Below are 19,948 nucleotides of genomic sequence, written 5' to 3'. Positions count from 1 at the left end.
CAATATTTGAACATTCACATCAGTCCCTGCCCCAGTGGAGCTTGCACTCTATATTCCCTACCACATGTCACCATACACAGACATTCTAGGGTTCATTTGTTGGAAGCCAATTGACCTACCAGTATATTTTTGGATTATGGGAGGAAACTACCTCATGCCTAGAGACAGATACGCAGCTGGTAACAGTAAACACTATAAATACATAATAAAGATAAAGTTACAGTTAATAATCAAATCTGATTATCTGCCCAGTGATATATGTTTGGAAACACATTCTGAAAAACATGACAAGACGCATTGACCCAATTCAATTAAAGTTAATTATAGGGACATATTGACATTGGGGTCCACTACGTTAGGATTCATATCCTTCTTTTAACATACATACCTTGTCCTCTACCCTTGTACTGTATGTTATTTGGTTTTATTTGTCGCAAGTTTTTAGAAATACAAAGAGTAAAAGTTACATTTTATAATTGGTTCTTACTTTCTTTAGGTGCGCCACACCTATGACAATCTTTTCTTTCTTCAATATATGTGGCAGCACATCACACTATATACTATTGAAAAACTTTTCCAGTGCGACTGGCAAAACTCAGCTTTGCTCTGCTTCAAAAGCTAGTACAGTAGCTGTAGTTTCTCTTACTGCTAACAGATGGCAGTGTTGCAGAGCCACACAGACACTAGACCAGGGGTTCCCAATCTTTTTCTAATCACGGCACCCTAGAGTATCATAATTTTTCCAAGGCACCCCTAGGCCCCAACAAATATATATCAAATTAAGTAGATTGTGTTTATATGTGCTGCTTAAGTTCAGTTATGTGGTAAAGGGCAGGATTTGGTTCTGATTGTACACATTTTATGATTGGCAGCCACCAGCACTGATTTTATCCAGAAATAATTGATCATAAATAATTTGAATTGGTCCTGGACGACCAACCTGAGGCACCCCTGCAAGTGTCCCGAGGCACCCCAGGGAGCCTAGGCGCACAGTTTGGGAACCACTGCACTAGACATATATCTATATGATGCTGATTCATCTGTTCAAAACATAATTGTAGCAGTCAAAAGGAGAAAAAAAAAACATTAATCCCTTCAGTGTTTTTTTTTGGTACTTGTGTACTTCCACGGCTCCCATCGCATGCCATCGCATGCCATATGTAGTGGCATGCGATGGCATGCGATGCGACTTTCCCGTGTTTTTATGCATTTTTATAAAATAGCATGGGGTCGCATCGCATGAGATCTGATGCGATGTCATTTTTCACAGAAATTATGAACATGAGTTGACATCATGTAAAATGCACCCCAAATGTCAGTTTTCACACTATACCACCCCCACTATCAACGCCAACCCAAAGCGTGGCGAGCGCAGCGAGCCCACGAGGGGCGGCGGTACGCGTCCTATGACCTTTTCATACACCCACTATCTACGTCGGCGTGGAGTTGAGAATAGAAAGTGTGGCGAGCGCAGCGAGCCACCGAGCCCGAAGTGTGGCGAGCGCAGCGAGCCCCGCGAGGGGACGTGGATACCTTCACAGGTATCCGTGTCCCCTCGCGGGCTTCACAGGTATCCGTGCCCGCTCGCCACGCTTCGGGCTCGGTGGCTCGCCACACTTTCTATTTTCAACTCCACGCCGACGTGGATAGTGGGGGTATGAAAAGGTCGTAGGACGCATACCGCCGCTCCTCGCGGGCCACGCTTCAGGTTGGCGTTGATAGTGGGGGTGGTACAGTGTGAAAAATGACATTTGGGGTGCATTTTACATGATGTCAACTCATGTCCATAATTTCTGTAAAAAAAAGACATCGCATCGCATGAGATCGCATGCGATCTCATGCGATTTTTCCCTGTACGATGCACATCGTGGGAGCCGTGAAAGTACACAAGTACCTTTTTTTTTATAGGGAGCGGAGCCGGGCAGCAGCTGAAGCTGAGTTTAGTGATCAGCTCAGCGGCGCTGCCCGGCACTAAGGGCCTTATTCTAGTTCACTCTTAGAGGCAAATTCCGGGACTTATGTATTATCTGGGCTCCCATGTTAAATGCACCCCATTTTTTCATACCCCTACTATCCAACTACACATGGAGTTGATTTTATATAGTGCTGTGCCCGAAGCGTGGCGAGCCCAGATATTACATAAGTACCCAAATTCCTTCTTAGCTGGACAAAACCATGTGCACTGCAGGTGGGGCAGATGTAACGTGCAGAGAGAATTAGATTTGGGTGGGGTTTTTCTTCAAAGTGAGATCTATAGTGCAGTGTAAAAATAAAGCAGTCAGTATTTTCCCTGCACAGAAACAAAATAAATCACCCAAAGCTAACTCTCTCTGCACATCTTACATCTCCCCCCAACCCCTGCGCAGTGCACATGGTTTTGACCAGCTAAGAAGGAATTTACCTCTAAGAGTGAACTACAATAAGGCCCTAAAGGTGCGTACACACGGGGGAGATATATTGTTCAGCAATATATTGCTAGCAATACATTGCTGAGCAATATATTGCTCAGTATCTCCTTTTCATCAGCAACCAGAGATGGTCGCTGATTAAAGGGAACCTCTGCCGGGGGAGCCGCAGAGGTAATCGACAATTAGAACAGGGCTGAAACTGGGAGCGCGCACCCGGTGATTTATCGCCGGGGCACACTCCCATCACTGGCAATATGGTCGCCAGCGACCATATTTCCAGCGATTTCAGCCCCTATCGCCCCCGTGTGTACACAGCTTTAGAGACATACATTGTCAATCAAGAAAATTCTCGGGATTGCCAGTGAAGGGGTTAAATCATGTTAAACATAAAGAATACGGAAGATGGCAGAGAATACCCCACTGCTTTATAAAATTAATTGAGAGTTAGAAGTGAAATATTTATGCTACATGTGTCCACATACATTTTGCCTATTTTTCGCAATTTGGCATAACACGCAAAACATGGCTTAGCTGTTTTTCCAAATGTAGCAAGTACTGTAGATGGATTCTATACATTTTTTACAACAGTAGAGATTTGTAATAGATTAGAGAAGTAAATTTTTTGAAAAATCACAAAGCTTGACTTTTGCAGAGACCAAGACGTGTCAAATTGTGCCATACATAGCACAATAAAACGAAGATGTATGTGGACACATCTGTAAGATGTTTGAGGATTTTTGTGGATCAGGTATAAAAGAATTAAAGTAAAGCAGAAAGGGCAGTATGTACTGAAGAAAATTGCAGGAAAGACTAAATTTCCTGTTTTTTTTTACAACATTTGCAAAATTAACCAAGCACGCTAATGTCAAGCATTAGAGCAGAGGGTAGTGAAACTGCTGGCATTACCCTATAGACCAGGGGTGGGCAACATACGGCCCGCGGACCGGATGCAGCCCGCGAACCGATCATGCCTGGCCCGCTGCCCCCCACCAGGTAGCAATGACAAGTGGCCCAACGCGGCTTGTCATTGCAAGGGCCGGCAACAGAAATCTTGGGGCCCTGTGCAATGATATTTCTGGGGCCCCCACCTAATCTCAAAGCCACACAACGCTCTTCTGCATGAGCCTCATTTAACCTTTCTCTGCTCCAGATCCTGCTTTCAGGTGCGGACTTCTCTCGTTCTCAGTCCTGCTGGTGCTTCCAACTGGCTCTGGCTGCTGCTGCCTGTCACTTTCACAAAAGAATGCTGAGCACTACGAGCAGGCAGGGCAGGTCTTTCGCAGAGTGCGGAACAGACGACCCGCGCATGTGCAGTAAATGTACAGGAGCCAGAGACTGAGGCCACAGCGCCAGTGGCGGGTACGGCTGTGCGCCTGCGGCCCCAGGCCGTGCGCACACACAGAGTAGATGGCTCTGAGTGCCAAGCTGCAGGACGCACACTCAGTAGACGGCAGTGGCACACAGTGAGTCAGTCAGACTCAGCAAAAAACAGATGGTGCACAGTAGACGGCCGGGCTGCAAGGGTCACTGACAGGCCAGCTAGTACAGGCAGTGGCTGTGCCGGGGTATGGAAACTCTGGGGCCCTTCAGATCTCTGGGGCCCGTCCCACTTCTCCCCCTTGACCCCCCCTGTTGCCTGCCCTGGTCATTGCACTGCAGCATGGGACCCGCTGAAGAAACCTTGTTCTTGTCACTTGGAAGGCTGGCTGGGATTTCATTTGTGATGTCAGACGCTGGGCAGTGTTGGGGCGGATCCACAGCGCGGGAAAGAATCACAGCGGCACACCAGTTACGCTCCACTTTTGCGTCTTGGCTTTGCTCCCACACCACCCAGCGCCTGACAGGAAATACCAGCCGGCTGCCCCAGTGATGCAAACTAGTAGGTTTCGTCAGAGTCTTTTATTCTGCCATTCAAAGTTATAATTGAAATTTTTATTCCAGTTGTAGGAGACTAATTGCTGCCACCTCCATACTCCCTAACTACCCCCTTGTTTACATATGAATAATGGTGACTGCGGCTTGTTCCTCCTGACTGTAAACTTTTGGCCTTCATTCATAATGCAGACAGAGGGCCAGATTCTCTAAGCTTCAAAAGTGATAAAATGGAGAGTGATAAACAGCCAGCCAATCAGCTTCTGTCTGACATTTTTCAAACACAGTCTGTGACATGGCAGGTAGGAGCTGATTGGCTGGCTGTTTATCACTCTCCATTTTATCACTTTTGAAGCTTAGAGAATCTAGCCCTCAGTGCGCAGGGGTTAAATGTATGACATCAAGGTACAGTAACAAGGTAGTGTTATATATGCTCTGTAGGGCACAGGATTGCAGCAGATATTAAGCATTGTACTGGATCTTTTTTTGTATTATTACTGGTTTATATTATGTGAATTTTGGCTCAAACTTTGTGGCATAATGTTAGTTTTGGCTCAATCCGGGTGGTATAACATGCATTTTGGATCATTCGTTGTGGCATAATGTGAATGTTGACTTATTCCATGTGAATTTTGGGTTATTCCGTGTGGCATAATGGGATTTTTTTCTTATTGCTTGTGGCATAATGTGTAGAGGGCAAGTATAAGGGGGTCTTATTTTGTATTGCATAATGTGTATAATGGGTATATGCTGTGGTACACTACACTCAGGGACACCACCCTATTTGAGTGGACATGCCCCCTTTTGAGTGACCAAACCCCCTTCTCTGGAGTGCGGCCCTCGAATATTTACTTGAAGTGTCATATGGCCCCCCCTGGCTGAAATAATTGCCCACCCTTGCTATAGAAACTTATTTTCCCATTGTGCTGTCAGAAAGATCAATAAATGTCAACATACAGGAATAGATCGAGGAGGTAATTCAAGCCTGCTCACTTGGCTGCATTTATTCAAAGCCTAGTGAGCAGGTAAATGCCACCTTGACGACCACACTCCCTCCCCCCTATGCTGAATCCCCTCGCTATGCTGCCAGCAGATATGTACACATCTATTCACAAGTGCCCGCACAGAAAAAAAAATCATTCGATGGTTAGTCACCATCGAATAACTTTTCCTCTGCACGCAGCCGAAGAGTAGCCCAGGACTTAATTTTAGCTGCACAGTCTTCTCCGAATTGGGGGTGGGCGCTGACGTAATGTGACGTCAGCCACCCACCCCGAGCAGGCACGGGAAATCCTTCATTCGCTGGGGCCCGCCCATCATTTTTATGGGTGCAACCATCGTTTTTATGGGTATGCTAGGTGTCCACCCCGGAACGCCCCCTGCCTGTCAATGAGGTCCTGGCCTATGTTCATGTCTAGTGGTTCAGCTTCACATGATGATGGAAACCCACCTCCTGCTTGCAAAATGAAAGAAATGAAGCTAGTAAAAGCAAAGGAACACACTGTGCACTCTAAAATGCTATCACAAATCCCCAAGGAGAGTCCAAGTGTGTTGGCGGTTGCGATGCCTGACCTTTCCAACACTAGACGGGAAGAGGTGGCTCCTTCCACAATTTGCATGCCCTCTGCAAGTGCTGGAAGGAGCACCCACAGTTCAGTTCCTGATGTTGAGATTGAAGGTGTCACTGTTAAAATAAACCAAAAGCAGGATATTGATGTAGCTGGCGCTGAGGAGGAAGTTGACTAGTAGGATGGTGATGTGGTTTGTTTATATCAGGCACTGGGCGAGACAGTTGTTGTCCATGGGGCAGAAAAAAAGACATCAACATGCCTTGGCAGAGGACCAAAAGATCCACTTCATGTATCTGGAATTATTTCTACCCCAATCCGGACAACAACTATGTCACCATTACCTATGTGATGGTAAAATTAGTAGCTGTAAGGATGTTAACCACCTGGGAACATCCTCCCTATTATGTCACCTACAGCGCTGACATCATAAGTCACCCTCAAGTTCTGACAGTTTGGCTAAGAGCATAAGCAGTCCAGTGACAGCTAAATTTGTTGGCCTCCTGGTGTATCCAAGCACCTGCAATCCACACCACCAACTCCCTCCTAATAAATTTCCTCCTCAGTCAGGATGGGTAGTACTCCTACAGGCTATGTCACTGTCATGACTGACTCCTATTCCATCCAGGATTCATCCGGAGTATCCTACAGTGCTACGCCTACTGCTGCTGGGAGTCATTCATCATCAAATGATTGTCCAACAGTTGTTTGCGATGAAGACGAAGTACGACATCGCAAAAGTGTCCTCAGTGTCCTGAAAAATGTGGTTGACCCACTGTCCACTTAACAACAGACATGTGGACCAGTGGTACAAAGCAAATTAAGGACAAAGGGTGAGATTTAACAGGATGAGAGATTCAGAAAGTGAGAGATTTGGGAAGAAATCTCCAGTTTTTTTAAAGCGGCAATCATTTACACTGCAAAACCAGTTTGATTTTGAAGTGTAAATGATTGCCGCTTTAAAAAAAACTGGAGATTTCTTCCCAAATCTCTCACTTTCTGAATCTCTCATCCTATTAAATCTCACCCTATATGACTGACAGCCCACTGAGTAGATGCATCACCTTCCGCAGCAACAGCAGCAGCACCAGCATCTTTGAAATGCCAACTTGTTCCAAGGCAGGCTATGCTGTGTATCACCGGTTTCACTAAGAGGCACAACGCCGAGAACCTCTTTGAGAAACTGAGGGAAATCATCGCAAAATGGCTTACCCATTTAGACTCTCCAGGGGATTTGTGATATCTGACAACGCCACCAATATCATGCGGTCATCACACCTGGGCTAATTTTAGGTGTTTTTATGATGTGTTAAAAAAAATACAGATCCAAAATCAAAACCCGAATGGGTGGTTTTGCCAAAACCAATCCAGAAACAAAACACGATGGGAGATCCAGATCCAAAACACAAGACTTGAAAAATGCCTGGTGCACACCCCTACTAAAGGAATATAAAAACAAGAAACAGTCACCAATGTGCTATGAGCAACATCACGTCTTCTATAGAACTTTCATCTTAGTATATTTACCCCGATGTGTGGTGGGATGTACCGCAAGAGGTTGGTACTTCCCACTCAAAAATCTGAAATGACACTAACACCTACTGTATTATATAATGGACTAATTGTATTTTTTAGTGAAGAAGAAATACAGGAAGAAAAATTAAAGGAAGCAATAAAGCTCATTGTGAAAGGGGACTTGAGCAAGGAAAATCTCACGGATCCGGAGGTGTTACCACAAGCTGACTGTCTGCTCACAGCCTGGGTGCTGGACGTGGCTAGTCAGGACCAAGAGGAGTACACCAGCAACCTGAGGAAGATGTCAAAGCTCATTAAGCCTGGGGGACACATCATTGTCATTGGATGCCTATATTGTACATATTACACTGTGGGTAATGATAGGCTGCATGCACTTAGTTATGATGAAAGCTTTGTAAGAAAGACCTACACCGATGAAGGATTTGTAATAGGTTCTTGTGAGTTACTTGACAGGAAAGTAGAAAGTGATCTCATAGATTATAAGCATCTGATGGTCCTTACTGCTGTCAAAGGCAACCTTCAGCATGCCTAGGCCCCCATACACTGCTGTCAAAGGGAACAAGATTTGTGAATAGTGATCGTTGGCTGAATGATTCCATCCAAACTTCTCAATAACCACTGATCTTCCTAAAGGTGCCCATACACGGTACAATTGTTATGTGCGATGAGATGCGCACTCCCATCACACATCTCGACGTACAGCTCAAGAAGTACGTGCTGCACATACTTTTTGTACTAGATCTCATCTCATTTCATTGTAGAACCTATGCAATGCGATATTGTATACAATAATTGTAGCGTGTATGGGCACCTTTAGTTATTCTGAGCTATCGCCCGCAGCCATATCTAATTATTTTCCTTATCTTTTAAATAGTTCAAAATATTATTAATAATCATGGTACTTGTGTAGTATCACGGCGCCCATCGCATCGCAGACCATAAGGCATGCGATGGTATGCGATATCGCGCAATGTTCCACAATCTCATACAATGTTAAAATTGTATGGCATTGAATATGGCATACAATGTGATGCAATGTGATTATAACTTGTATAAGCACCCTAATGGGTGCTTACAATGTTAAATGCACCCCCACTATGAACGTGAACCCGAAGCGTAACTTCACAGGTATAAGCGTCCGCTCGCCACGCTTTGGGCTCGGTGGCTCGCTGCGCTCACCACACTTTATGAAATCAACTCCACACCGACGTGGATAGTGGGGGTATGAAAAGGTCAGAGGACGCTCGCCACGCTTCGGGTTCACGTTCATACTGGGGGGTGGCGTGGGGGTGCATTTAACATTGTAACCACCCATTAGGGTGTTTATACAATTTAACATAGTATAGGGGGCTTACATCGCATCGCAGTGCATCGGGTGTATGGCATGCGATGCGATGAAAAATCGTGCGACTAAATATCGGGGGCGCCGTGATAATACACAAGTACCATAATCATAATAATTAATGTATGTAGTATACCAAAATGATTTAAGCATTTCAGATACATTTATCTTTCGTCCATTGGAAGTGCTAACTGCAGTGACTTGATGTCTTTCCTGTGCCTTTACAAAGTCCTCTGAGTGCTGCTTGTATTGTTTTGTTGTTACACACCCTTAGTTGTGGTTGGATTTGCTATCCTGCGATCCTTGGAAGTTTGATAACTCATTGCATCTGCTTGGGAGAGGGATACATCAGAAGCAGGTGTGCTGGTTTGCAAAGCTTCTCTGCTAATCAGAAAAGCTGAGCTGCGTAGTTACTTGCTGCCATGATTGCTCGGCGGCAGCCCATAGAAGCTAAAACACGGTTTCGGTGCCTGTACACTGCAGATAACAGGCACCGGGACCAGCGCATGGGCAGTATCGGCCTCGGTACTGAACATGCACAAACCGAGGATTCTATGGGCTGCAGCTGTAGCATTGTGATTAATGGTATGCCCATAACCCTAACAAACTGCATTTTAAACCAAAGAAACTGTTATGTGCATGTATTACCGACCACGTTTTGTAAGTTAGGTACACTAAATCATAAAGGGTGTCCTCATAAAAAAAATCACAAGGTGGTTTTTTCCTTCACCCAAAAATAACGCCAGCCACATATATGCTGGAGGTCCTAAACCTTCACATCCAGGATCAGGGGAATCCCCAGTATTGTGACATCTAAATAGAAACCATTATATGTTTAAAAAACACCTGACTTTCTAGCTTTCACATCACACTTTTAAAACGGTATATTGCCGTTTTTTTGCCTTTTAAAACGTTTAAGGCTGCAGTGTGAAAGTGTCATAGTTGAAATACCATTTAAAGTTAACTGGTATTTCAACACGTTTAAAAAGCAGAGTCCTACCCGTTTTAAAGCCAATTCAGAGCCGTTTTTTGTGCTGTCTGAATGGCACTGAAATGGTATTTAGTAAAAAATAAAGGTTAGAGCACTGTGATAGGCTGTCCCTTGTCTTGTGTCCCTTCCCTGAACCAGGAAATAAGCTGTGGGTAGAAACGTGTTCAGAGGTTAAACGGCTTGACTGGTGATGTGAATGGTACTTAAACGGTATTTTTAAATGGTAATCTGCTGCAATATGAACACTAGACCCGTTTAAAATACCATTTAAAATTACAGTTTTTCAAAACGTTTCAAAATGTTTTATGTGATGTGAAAGCTACATTAGGGGTACGGTCCTCCATTGATTGAAGCTTGAAGTGAAATTTTTGAAACTTTGTTGTCGTGGAAAAAGTTTGTTATTGTGAGAAAAGATACCCTGATGAGCTTTCTCACCCCTCAGTGTGAGGTATGCGAGGTAAGTGAAATAAAAACACAAAGAAGACCATAAATATATTTTTTACTTTTTCATTTTACTTTTATGTTATTATCAAATTCACTATGTTATAAACAGTTATATGCACTTTTTTTTCCATTCTCCACACTGAATCAATTTGGAGCACAATATTCATATTGAGATTCTTCATGGGAAGCACTTGAAAAAACAACTGGTTATACACGTTTGAACTACTGTACATTCAACCTAAATAAATGTTTTCACCGACACTCTAAGGGACGTTATTTAAGTATATGACTATATTTTCACAAGCGCCATTGAAGTAAATTATTACTCACTCTTTTCCTGTAGCACTTTATTGTCTGAAGATATGGTGACATCTTTTGAGTCATTACTCTATTCAGGGCTGCATTGCACCTACAGGCATTGATATTTCACAAAGTATTTTTTGCACTGGTGTGTGTGGAGTATCTGCAGAAGAACCTGGAATGTATGTGGGCTAGGTGAGTACTAAGAATGGAGAGAAGAGGGCTCGTGATCATGCTAGTGATGTGCTAGTGATCATGCTAGTGATGTGCTTGGTTGTGTAATGCAGTGTATGTTTGTAAAGAGAGTTATGTTTGGCCGGTATGGGTTATACCGGCCGACTTTTAAGGTCGACAATCAATAGGTCAACCATTATTGGTTGACAGACCATAGGTGGACAGAAACAAAATGATAAAAACTCATGTCAACTTTTTTCTTTATGTAGACCTTTTCCACATCGACCTATTGTATGTTTCGACCTTTTGACCATGCGGACCTAAAGTAGGTTGACCATTTTCATGTGTCGATCTATAGTGGTTGACCTATGGTACTTGTGTAGTTTCACGGCGCCAGTATGGCGCCGTGCGTCTGAGACCCCTACTTCCGGGTTCTACGCTCGCCACAAACTATGTTAAAAAAGTAACTTAACTCCATGCCAACATGGATAGTTCATAAATCCACTATCCATGTTGGCATGGAGTTGATTTTAAATATCGTGGCAAGCGTAGCGAGCCACCGAGCCCGCAGCGTGGGCGAGCGAAGTGAGCCCCACAAGGGGTCTCAGACGCACGGTGCCATACTGGTGCCGTGAAACTACACAAGTACCACCTATTGACTGTCAACCTACTTAATGACCACCTGCTGGCCGCATCCCATATTTGGCATTGTGTCTAAGGGTATTAGCAATGTGTGTCTCATGTCCCTCATTAATAATGAAGGGCATAATGTGTAAAGGGCATTATGGGTAAATGGGCATTATTAATGTTTGGCATTTAAAAAGAGCATTACTATGTTTTTATAGTGCACTGCTGTGTGACATAACATAAAGAAACAGCACTACTATGTGGTGTAATGTCAATAAGGAGCAATACGAGGTGGCTTTATGTGAAAAAGGAGCAATTTGGGGCAGTGTAATGTGAATAAGCAGCCATATGGCATGGTGTAATGTGAATAAGGGGCACTACTCTGAGGAGTAAGAAGTATAAGATAGGGGACTCTACTGTATGATGTAGAGTGAAAAAGGGACAATATTGTAACATCAAAAGGGGACATTATCACTTGACAACATCAATAGGGTTGCACTACTGTGTGCTGTCAATTGAATTGGGTGCACTATTGTGTTGTCAAGCTCCTTCCCAATGCAAATGCCTCCCTTTTTTGCTGCACAATGTTTCTTTTTTTTTTTTAAATAGGGGAGGTGTACAGGGTTAAACATAAAAATAAGAAACATCCAAATAATACTTGTGCAATGTACAACTTAGTAGCGATGTGACATTATCACATGAGTATGTCAAATATTTAATCATAAGATATTGCACATATTAACAAATGTATAGTCAGCTGTGCAAGGAGAGTAACCAACTATAGGTAACAGAGTAAACAACTATAGGTCAGCTGTGTAAGGAGAGTAAACAACTACTGCTTCATATAAATAGATCAGCCATTCATTTTAATATAAGACAAAAGATTATAGATCAGAGACTCCAAACCTGTGATACAGAAGACACAAGAATGGAAGTCAGACCCAAGTTGAAGCATTATCATCTACATGGGATGGATTCCAGGGACCACCTTAAACATTACTTTGAGTCAGAAAGTGTGTTCCTAGATGAGACAGTGGGATTTATTATGGAGAAGTTGCACAGCGCATTAACAACAGGTGTGTGTTCAGGAAATATTGTATCTTCCGTTACACAACTTTACATTGGTTTGCACAGTATAACCACAGTTAATATACAAACTTTCTGCATTTTTAGCAGTTATGAGAACCCTGTATCAATATAATGTATATACAGCAAATCCTTAGGAGTTTAGAGAGTCATTGCCATAAGGTACAGTATATGCGTTCAGAAGTACCAATACTCACTTTGGTGCCCTGTGCCAGCAAGATAATTGATCCCCTCCTATATTTTAAAGAGAAACACTGCGCCACAAATAAGGGGCATGACGTTCTTGCTGGGAAGGGGCTTAACCATACAATAATATCCCCAATTCAAATTATGCCACACAGTAGTGCAACCTTTTTCATGTTTTGTCAAATGATGGTATCCCTTATTTACATTATAGGATGTGTTCCCTTTTGACATTACATCACATGATGGCCCTTATTGACACTACATCACACAAAAGAATGTCCCTGTTACTTTTACTTGTTACTATTACAGTAGTCTCCCTTATTCAATTGCGAATTGCTCCTAATTGATATTATGTCACCCTGTATTGCTCTTTATTCACATTATTCCACCGCGTATCGACCTTTCTACATGTTATGCAACAAAGTAGTGAACCTTATGCACAAAATGGCACTTAGTAAATGCCCCTTACAAATATGCCAAGCATTATTAATGCACTTTTATAAATAGTAAATCTTACATATTTTGCCACTCATTATTTATGCCCTTATACATATGCCACAATTATTTTATGCCCTTACATATATGATTCACATTATCAATGCCCTTATATGCAATGCCACACAATGCTTCTCACATGAATGTGCCATACATTATTAATGCCCTTATACACAATGCCAAACATAATGCCTTACGCATATGGCACACATTGCACAACCGACACACACCCTTTGATGCATGCTCATAGTCCAGGTTCACCTACAGATACTCCACACACGCACATAAGAGGAGTATGGGAGAGCTGGAGAGGAAGCAGCAGGGGTAAAAAATGATACTGCCAAATCAGGAATGCCTCCTTGCTGTGCTCCACCATGAAATCTTGCACAGGCGACTCAGTCAATGGCTTCACCATAGGAAAGGACTTGCAGAGCAGCAGCAATGCAAACTCTAAAGCACTAACATTGGGGCCGAGTACCAGCTGGGCAGCAGTCAGCTAGTGGTCTTTCCTCTTTTAGCCCTAGGCTTAGATTATCCCTTGCATTTGCCTAGTTGATCTATGCCGGCTCTTGATGTCTATATTCAAAAAGTACAAATATAACTTACAGTATCTCCAAAGGTAATGATAACATGTATTCGGCATGTGGGGATGATAGATCCAATCTGATATATGTTATTTTGATGATCTTATTAATACAGTTAAGATGGATAATTATCAGATAGATAAGGGTTTTAAACTGCATTGATTGCGTGACAATAGAATAACTGGTACTTGTTTCCTAGCACGGCGCCCATCGCATGACATTGTGTACCTTATTTAGGGGTGTGCGATGCGATGCTTGTACAATTAAATATTGCATAGCATCGCATGCCAGCAAATGAGATGCAATGAGATTTTTTATTGTACAAGCACCCATGCCATGAGATGTGATGGGTGCTTACAATGAGATGTAACCCCCAGTATCCACGCCATCCCGAAGCGTGGCGAGGGGCCGCGGTACGCCTCTTCCGACCTTTTCATACTCCCACTATCCACATAGGCGAGGAGTCGATTTTAGATAGTGTGGCAAGCGAGCCACCGAGCCCGAAGCGTGGCGAGCGCAGCATGCGATGCTATGCAATGTTTAATTGTACAAGCACACCACTAAATAAGGTACACAATGCCATGCAATGGGCGCCGTGCTAGGAAACAAGTACCAGTTATTGCTATGCGATGCGATTTTTAGGCGCCCATACGAAGGAAATCGTGGGCGCCGTTCTAGGAAACAAGTACCGAATAACTTTGTAACAATTGTGTATGTTTTTATATGTTGTAATATCATGCTGTTACACCCTTGACTTTATGTGAATAAATTCTTTCCCTGCTATAATTGGATTCTCTGTGTTTTCAATTAGCTGAAAAACTGGCGGGATTAGAAAATGAGCGTCTGAGTAGTTCTGGTTCAGCCCTCTGACGAAGTCATCATGATGAAACGTGTAAGGGGTGTGGCCTAGCGTGAAGTGGTTTATGCAACACTCTCTCCATGTTGTGATATTGCACTAATGTCCATGTGTATTATTCAGAGGATGGTTTATACCATCTTTTATGGTATGAGTTGTCTTTAAACCTGTGTTCATGTTGATGCTGTTGGAACAACAGAAATTACCTATGGATTCATGCACTATGAAGTGCTCTTGTTATTCTCATTGATTTAGATCATTTGACCGTGTGTGGATACGGGTTTTCATTGAAGAGGGAGACAATCTAAAAGATTTGCGAACAGAAAGGGAACCGAGGATTTTGATTGTTTTGCTAGATATGAACAGTGGATATTGGTGCTGTTAGTTTCTTATAGAACATTTGTGATAAATGTATATTATTGTTCATAAACCTTTCTAATTATACTGTATATAATCAAAAGAAGCGTGCGCTCACCAGTCTTTAGCAAGTAAAAGTCCTTTAATCGGGCAGCACAGTAAGGCAATTCCAACTTTAAGTCCCAGCATGGACCACTACCAACTCACTTTACCTCTATAGAATGTGGCATTTCATTTTGCGAATCTCTTTCTGCAGGTCGCATTAAAGGAGATACGTTGATTGACATCAGTGTTGGATCCTTCGTCCATCATCTTTTTGGTATCAGTGAATTTTTTAAGGAGATTATTATACTAAAACTAAGGGAGTCCTGTATTATGGAACTCAACAAATGGGTGAACACCCGCACCGGGGCCTTTGATTGGACTCATGCATCTAAGATGATTACTCAGCTGCAAGGTATCAGGTAAATATATAATTCTAAACATACAGATGGAGCGGGTCTCTTCCTTGCAGGGGATGGCGACGCCAGCCTGTATAACCAGGATTTTACTGGCCCACAGGGAAAATGCCTGGGAGCCCATCTCCATTTCTTGGGATCTGAATCCAGAATGTGTACTTGAATTTTACATGTTACCTTATACTGCACAGGACGATGGTATAATCTCTACAGAGCATTGCTGTAAATGATCTGTTATATTATAATGCATGCACTAAAATTATTTAATATACATATATCTATCTATCAATCAATAAAAAGGTACAGTCCATGCACTCGCTAAGTCTCTGTAGTGACTGGCCACACCCATAAGCAATGGCCCCTATCACTACATTCCCCGATTGGCCCTTCATGCCCCATAATATTTACGCAAAAAATTTTTGGTTAGATCAACTGCGCTTTAGCCCCAGTCCGATCCAGCATATAAGTATATAATAGATAAATAAATAACCAAAAAATAAATAAAAAAATAACAGTTTTAACTTGAATGGAGATCATACAGTTACACCCCTTTCACACGGTCAACCTGGGTAACTGTGCAGTGTGAAAGGGGCTTTTGAAAAATCCTTGGTCCAGTAACCCGGCAATCCGACCCGGTTTTAAAAGAAGGGTTTTATCCGGGTTGGACCCTGGTTGCTAGGCAGTGTGAATGAATAATCAGGGTTGAGCGACCCGGGTCCGTTCACACTATAGGGAGGAGGCAGTGTCAGCTCCAAGAGCTGTGTTGTGGCATGGACCAGAAAGGGTGGCAATGACACTAAAACACACTCTAATATATAGTACTGATACTGATTGATTTAATTTTGTAGTGAAGAAGAAATACAGGAAGAAAAGTTGAAGGAAACAATAAATCGCATTGTGAAATTTGACTTCAGCAAAGAAAACCTGACGGATCCGGAGGTGCTACCACAAGCTGACTGTCTGCTCACAGCCTGGGTGCTGGATGCAGCCTGTCGGGACCAACAGGAGTACACCAGCAACCTGAGGAAGATGTCAAAGCTGCTGAAACCTGGGGGACACATCATTGTCATTGGATGTTTACATTGCACATATTGCACTGTAGGTAATGATAGGCTGCATTCATGTAATTATGATGAAAGCTTTGTAAGAAAGACCCTCACTGATGAAGGATATGTAATAGATTCCTGTGAGTTACTTGATAGAAAAGTAGAAAGTGATCTCATGGATTATAAGCAAATGATGGTCCTTACTGCTTTCAAAGGGAACCTTCAGCATGCCTAGGCCCCCATACACTGCTGTCAAAGGGAACATTCTGCATACCTAGACCCCCATACACTAATGTAAGGTATCACATGCATCCTCACAACTGCCTGCTGAGTTCTTCAGCAGCTGGACTGCATACGATATATCGTATGCTTCCCTTTAGCATACAATATATGGTATGTCCGATAAATCTTGAGTGTAGCACTTGCAATCTTTGGATCCGATCCAATTTGTACGGGACTGGGATTGGAATCGGAGGTTAGGAACATATGGTTTTGGCACCTTTCGCTCAAATTCTTGGCCAGCTCCATCGGAATCAAGTGAAAAGGGCCCGAACTGTATAAGTGTATGGCCAGTTTAAGAATAGAGACCCTTAGCTGGATAATTCATTCAAAACATTCCCAATTACTACTAATCTACCTTAGCTATTCTTACCTTCGATATCTCTCAGCCATATGCGTAAATATGTACTGCATAGCTCTTATCATGAAACAGATAAAAATTTCTATAACAATATTTTTAAGTATACATAATCCCCCAACTAGTCAGCTGCTCTATTTAATTTTATAGTATGCCAATTATAGATGTTACTTCAGCGCTGATTGGTTGCCATTGACAACTTCTCCACTGGATCACTTCTCCCTTATCACTGCTTAATACATGTGCCCTAATGCCCCCAGTAGTGCCACTTAAACTTAATGCCTCAGTAGTTCTACTCACATATAATACCCCAGTAGTGACACCTATACAGTACATAATGCCTCCACCTGTGCCTCTATACATAATGCCCCCAGTAGTGCCATTTATACATAATGCTCCAATAGTGACACATACATAATGGCAATATGAATCACGGCCACCCGAGCCTCCACCACTGCAGCTGAAAAAAAGAAAATATTGAGCAGCGCTAATTGTTTTAAAAAAGACCAAATTGGTGGATCTATCACAGTAATTTATTATTACATACTAAATAAATAATAAGCCATCAACATAAAACATCAATGATATGAATGATAAAATTGGATTAGTTTATAATAAAAGTTTACTCAGAGTCCTCGCCAACCATGTAGTTTTAGTGACCTGGAGAGTCCTAATTTTAGAGGTCCATTGAAAACAACATGAGTCCCCAAAGCGATGATCCAGAGGGAGAACTGATGAAATGCAGGTTTTGCGAGGAGTGGCCCAAATCATCAACTCCTACCGCAGATCTTAGTAAAGCGGGATAGTGTCCCCAACCTCCTGGTACCATAATGGATTCAGTGCTTGTATCCATATTGGAAATAAAGAAGGGGGTTCAAATAAAGATAATCGGGTCTGCAACCCATTCCTTACGCGTTTTGCTACACCTCCATCAAAGGTGATATAGCAACCAGGTGTAGCGAAACGCATAAGGAAAGAGAAAACTGCTGATCCTCCCAACCAAGTGTCTTTGGATTGCAGACCCAATTATCTTTATTTGGACCCCCTTCTTTATTTCCAATTTGGATACAAGCACTGAATACATTATGGTACCAGGAGGTTGGGGTGACTATCCCGCTTTGCTAAGATCTGCGGTAGGAGTTGGTTATTTGTGCCGTCTTGGGCCACTCCTCGCAAAACCTGCATTTCATCAGTTCTCCTTCTGGATCTTCGCTTTGCGGACTCATGTTGTTTTCAATGGACCTCTAAAATCTACATGGTTGGTGAGGATTCTTGAGTAAACTTTTATTATAAGCTAATCCAATTTTAGGTACTTCTATGTTAGTTGGGCACCCACTATAGTTATTACGCTCATACCCCCACTATCCATGTTGGCATGGAGTTGATATTATATAGTGTGGCGAGCGGTGAGCCACCGAGCCCAAAGCTTGGGGAGCGTAGCGAGCCCAACGAGGGGACGCGGAAAACTAAACAAATAGCTTAGTGGGCGCCCAACTAACATATAAGTACCCAATTTTATGATTCATACCATCAATGTTTTATGTTGCTGGCTTATTCATTTAGTATGTATTAATAAATTATTGTGATAGACCCACAAATCTGGTCTTTTTTAAAACAATTAGCACTGCTCAATTTTTTATTTTCGTATATTATACAAGACTGACTATCCTGTTTTAGAGCAGCAGCTGGGTAAGACAAACTCCTGTCAGGCGCCCTTGGTCCAATCTCAGATAGTTAGATTTGGTCCATAATTGTGCCAACCCATCCCTCTCTGATGGAAGTAGAGTGGACAGCATGCTTCTGCTACCCATCACTGAGCCATTTGCAAATATGAAGCCACCTCCAAATGGAGCTGGCAGTCTGGCAGCCAATTACTATCAGCGACTGCCAGACCGCTTACCTGTGTGGAAGAGACCCACATCCCCACAGTAGGATGATCCAGATCCTGTACGGATGGAGCAGGGGATTGTGGGATATCACAGTCTCCTCCCCTTCCTTTGTAGTGTGGAGTTGCAGCATGCTTATTGGTCCTAGTGTATCCTGGGCAATCCAGCGCCTTTTTATTTTTGAGTCCACACTGTTGATTCCCGAGTATATTTGCAATCACTGTAATCTTTGTATAATGGGTAGGGGTGCATTTTTTCTTGTAAATAATAAACAAAAACAAGTTCTGCTCTGTAATAAAAGGTATTGGCGTTCACCTAAACTGCTCAATGTTCTGCAGCCACATTAGTGTCTCCTTAGTCTACTGTATATAGTAATTGGAAGCTGTGAGCGACGCTGGCATATTTTGAGGATCTCTTACAGCAATGTTGACACTCAAAGGATATAATAAAAGATTTGCTAGAAATTTTCACACCTATTTTGATATATTCCCTTTACACTCAAAGGGTTAAGAAAGTGAAAATAATATACATCATAGGGTACTGTATCCCAACTTGATGTGACTGATGACAGGACTAATGGACAGTATCATAATACACTTCAATTACTCGCTATACAGACATAGTACACAACAACCTCAACATCCCCTGACCGCTAACCATAATACACATAGGGCGGGATGTACTAAGGGGGAAAATGTGGTAAAACACCCGTTTTTGGGGGTTATACCGCATTTTCAAGTGTACTAACACCCAGATGCCCTGTTTTCTTCTATCGCCGCCAGCCACAACCCGCTGCCTCCACTGCAGATACCAACCCCCCTCCCCCTGGCTTACTTTCCTCCAGGTCCCAGGAAGGTAAACTCCTAGCAACGCAGCCGGACCTCCTTCCAGCTGCATGGGGGAGGAGGAAGCACCCCAGGGACAGCCTGCTTAGGCTTCCTGGCATGAGGCGAAGAGGAAGCGCCCCGGGGACAGCCTGCTTAGGCTTCCTGGCATGAGGGCTGGAGGAGGTGCCCAGAAAGGTGACGGAGACCACATTACAGGTATCGCAGGGGGGCCTCCGTCACCGTCCTGGGATGCTAGCTGCATATGTTA

The 19,948-nt window shown here is 43.0% G+C and overlaps 2 protein-coding genes across 2 annotated transcripts in view; both read left to right on the top strand.

Annotated features, from left to right (window-relative positions):
• LOC146041579 (nicotinamide N-methyltransferase-like) overlaps window positions 1–7,916 on the top strand; it is a 29,152-nt gene extending 21,236 nt beyond the window's left edge. Inside the window, exon 4 of the mRNA XM_083161529.1 lies at window positions 7,489–7,916. Within this exon, the coding sequence (XP_083017655.1) occupies window positions 7,489–7,916 (428 nt within the window). The remainder of the gene's footprint in view (window positions 1–7,488) is intronic.
• A 5,487-nt stretch (window positions 7,917–13,403) lies between these two features.
• Window positions 13,404–16,755, top strand: LOC146041578 (nicotinamide N-methyltransferase-like). Its single transcript, XM_083161528.1, has 3 exons — window positions 13,404–13,503; window positions 15,083–15,290; window positions 16,133–16,755. The coding sequence occupies exons 1-3, from the start codon at window positions 13,404–13,406 to the stop codon at window positions 16,563–16,565; spliced, it is 741 nt and encodes a 246-aa protein (XP_083017654.1). The 3' UTR covers window positions 16,566–16,755.
• Window positions 16,756–19,948: the final 3,193 nt, after the last annotated feature.

This window comes from Crinia signifera, chromosome 19 (genome assembly GCF_055691185.1).
Source record: "Crinia signifera chromosome 19, ASM5569118v1, whole genome shotgun sequence".
NCBI lineage: Eukaryota > Metazoa > Chordata > Amphibia > Anura > Myobatrachidae > Crinia > Crinia signifera.
Note: the sequence above shows the minus strand (reverse complement) of the source record. Positions and strands in the feature narration are given on the sequence as shown.